Source organism: Copidosoma floridanum, unplaced genomic scaffold, assembly GCF_036245765.1.
Source record: "Copidosoma floridanum isolate Cflo_tuat_1 unplaced genomic scaffold, Cflo_Japanese_pri ptg000007l, whole genome shotgun sequence".
In the NCBI taxonomy this organism is placed as follows: domain Eukaryota; kingdom Metazoa; phylum Arthropoda; class Insecta; order Hymenoptera; family Encyrtidae; genus Copidosoma; species Copidosoma floridanum.
In genome coordinates, this window is record NW_028321884.1 from 10,334,930 (window position 1) to 10,338,033 (window position 3,104).

The 3,104-nt window shown below is 37.5% G+C and overlaps 1 protein-coding gene across 1 annotated transcript; it reads left to right on the plus strand.

Annotated features, from left to right (window-relative positions):
• On the plus strand, window positions 1–2,264 carry LOC106639023 (venom acid phosphatase Acph-1-like). The gene is made up of 7 exons (XM_089588922.1): window positions 1–99; window positions 226–339; window positions 566–754; window positions 1,343–1,356; window positions 1,427–1,583; window positions 1,675–2,004; window positions 2,082–2,264. Exons 1-7 carry the CDS (start codon window positions 1–3, stop codon window positions 2,262–2,264), a joined length of 1,086 nt encoding a protein of 361 aa, XP_089445048.1.
• The last annotated feature ends 840 nt before the right edge of the window (window positions 2,265–3,104 follow it).

Genomic DNA, 3,104 nt, shown 5'->3' on the forward strand with positions numbered 1-3,104 from the left:
ATGCTTCTGATGATATTTATCTTCGCACTTGCTACAAAATGTTGGCTTACAACTACAGCTTTGATTCCGGAGGATTACAAAGTCGAGCTCGTCCAAGTGGTACGTTAATTTTCAAGATTATCGAATTATTCTTGTGCTTGTACTACTTGCATTTCTGAAACATAATGTATATACAAGTACGACTGTTATGTTGATTCATTATTGACTCATATCGTAAAAACTTAGATTTTTAGACACGGAGATCGTGTACCTGGAAAAAAAGAGCTGGACCTCATATCCATGAAAATCCCGTACAACGAATCAATCTACACACCTTTCGGCCACGGCCAGATGACAAATGTAAATATGCAGTTCATTTATTTATGTTTTAAATAAATTATATAAATAATTGTTTATAAAAACGATTTGTTGCCGTGATTCAGTAAGGGAATAAAAGTAAATTTTTCGATTCTTAGCTTTTATTTTGTAGTTTTCTTCAATTTTCGCTTTAAAATGAAATCCATTTGATTGATACTTCATCAACACGCGTTAGTACACATTATGTAATAAAATTATTCACCCGTAGATTGGAAAAAAGCGAGTGTACGAAGTCGGCCAGGCCTTGAGAGATAGGTATGGAAATTTTTTGAGCATGACTTACGACTCAAACGAGGTTTACGCGTACAGCACGAGCTACGATCGTACGAGGATGTCACTGCAATTGGTGCTCGCTGGGCTGTACCCAACGTTCGAGGTACCATTTTGGCCCGAAGACGTGAGCTGGACACCTTTTCCCTCCCATCACAATGAGTCCAAGTTTGATTTTTTTCTAACACCAGAGGCGTGCCCAAAGTAATCACGTGATTTTAACCACTTTGTGTTACTTATCATCATCACTGTGTGTTTCATCGACTTACTCGGTACTTTTCGTCTTACGGCAGCAATTTCTCTGGAATTGGCTGTAATGGAGGCCCCCCTACACTTGTTTCATTTTTTACCCTTCTCTTTTCACCTAAACCTCTTAGTATACCCTGTATTTTTTCAAAATTATTTTCATTTAATTATCCCACGGCTACCATATATATTATACTTCGGTCAGTCTCAATTTATCTTATTCCTCTCGATCACACGTGCTTTTTTTTTACTTATTCTATACGAATTTTTTATTCTTATCTACTACTGTTTACCTTTTTTATCAAGCTTTTCCTGTCAAGTTATTATTTGCTTAATCGATTGGACGGTCCCCTTATTTCTTTCACTCGTGGTTTCTAAGTAAGGCTTCGGTGGGTGTACGCGAAACATGGTCGGTACCACTCACATCATCCTCATTTTAAGTTAAAAATTTGTATAACATAAAAAATAGAAGATTTGTAAGTTGTAAGTGGTTGTCCCTTTTTGCTTTTCCCCGTAGAGTAATACATAAAAATATAAAAAATAATGTTATTAGGTATCTCCAGCTCAGAAGTGAGGTTTTACACTCTGATGAGATAAAAAATAGGATCTTGAAGTATCGTGGCACTATAGATCTTCTTTTAGAGAATGTTGGCCAGGAGATGATAAATCCAGTTATGATTTTTATATACTACCACATGATTGAATGCCACGTAAGTATTAAAAGTCAGTTTGAATGGAAAGAGAAATGCAACAACTATTTCGTGGAAATATTTGTGTAAAATAAATATTACCATTTTTTAGAAAAGTATGGGATGGCCTCTACCATTGTGGTTGACCGAAAGTAACTACGAAGAGCTCAAAGAAATCGCGGCTATTTATTACGAAGCGTTATTATTGACGAACGAAATGAAAAAGTTGGCGGTTGGAGCGATGTTGAAAAAATTCATTGAAAATATCGACAATCAGGAGAAGGGGGGGGACAAGAGAAAAATTTACTTGTACGGTGCGCACGATCTGAACGTCAATGGATTTCTCAAATCGCATGGGTTCAAGTATCCCAAACTCCTTGAATTTGGGGCCACTGTGATCATGGAAAAACTGAGAGGACCCGACAATGGAATTTATATTCGGGTATGTCGGCTTGTGTTTAACAGTTTTTTTGAATAATCGAGAAAGAGCATAGCTTTCATTATTTGCCATTTTCACAGCTATTTGTGTGGTCGGGTGCCAATAAGAAGCTGACCTTGAGGCTTTCAGACTGCAAAATATTATGCCCCTTGTCGAAGTATCTAGAAATCATAAAGCCAGTACTGCCAGATGGAAGTGAAACCGAATGTGCAGTGCATAATTTAAATCAGACGACGTTATCGAAGTACCATCGATGGAGCTGATCCTAAGGGACCCAAATAGGTATTATAAATAAATTGCTACTAGAAACGTTTAATTACATGATGTGGGTGTATATGTAAGAACTATAACTTTTAAGTGTTGAGTTTTTGTTGACATTTTCCTTTAAAAGGGAAAATATTGATTATAAATAGAAAAAGTAATAATCAAACAAAACAAATTAAATCACTTTGTAGTTACTGAACTTTAAAAACTATTCCTTACTCACTTCTACTGTAAAAGACAACTCTTTGTACGATATAATTTGTGGAACAATGATTTTGTGTTATTCTTCTTTGAATAAGGTTGTAAAACTGCAGAATAACTATCAAATATTTTAGGGTAACAATATCAAATGATGCTGTTGGCTGTCAAAATGTAGCTTTGAGCAATGGTAGGGATATGTATCCGAGGATGAGTAGTAGCAGGAAAAATCTACGTCTTTCGAGTTTGAACTTACAAAGGGATTTCCCCGAGTTTTGCACCAAATCCAGGTGGGATGCGTGTTTTTCCCATTTAAGTTTCTCATTCGTGTGTACACGTATTCGAGAGAAAAAGTCTCCAGCACTTGGCGTTCCTTCCCCTGTTTCCCGCTCGAGAAGGGGATTTTGGAAAAGAGGGAAGGCGGGCCCTTCTTCTCTTGACTCGTAGCTAGACGCAATTGTGAATTTTTCCTTCTGCGACGAAGGGACGAGTGGAAAGGTGCGTGGGAGATGCGGCAATGCGGTGCGAGTGGAGAGTCTCGAGGAAGAGTCTCGGAGACGATGAAAAATATGATTTCTTGCGAATCACGTGGTTCGTTACTTTTGAGCGCACTACTCTCGAGAACGGAAATTACGAGTTGG

Excerpts from the sequence above, each read along its gene's own strand:
- LOC106639023 (XM_089588922.1), top strand. The coding sequence starts at position 1 with ATGCTTCTGATGATATTTATCTTCGCACTTGCTACAAAATGTTGGCTT. Across the intron at positions 1,584-1,674 it reads ACCACATGATTGAATGCCAC|AAAAGTATGGGATGGCCTCT; the intron begins GTAAGTATTAAA and ends ACCATTTTTTAG. Across the intron at positions 2,005-2,081 it reads ACAATGGAATTTATATTCGG|CTATTTGTGTGGTCGGGTGC; the intron begins GTATGTCGGCTT and ends CCATTTTCACAG.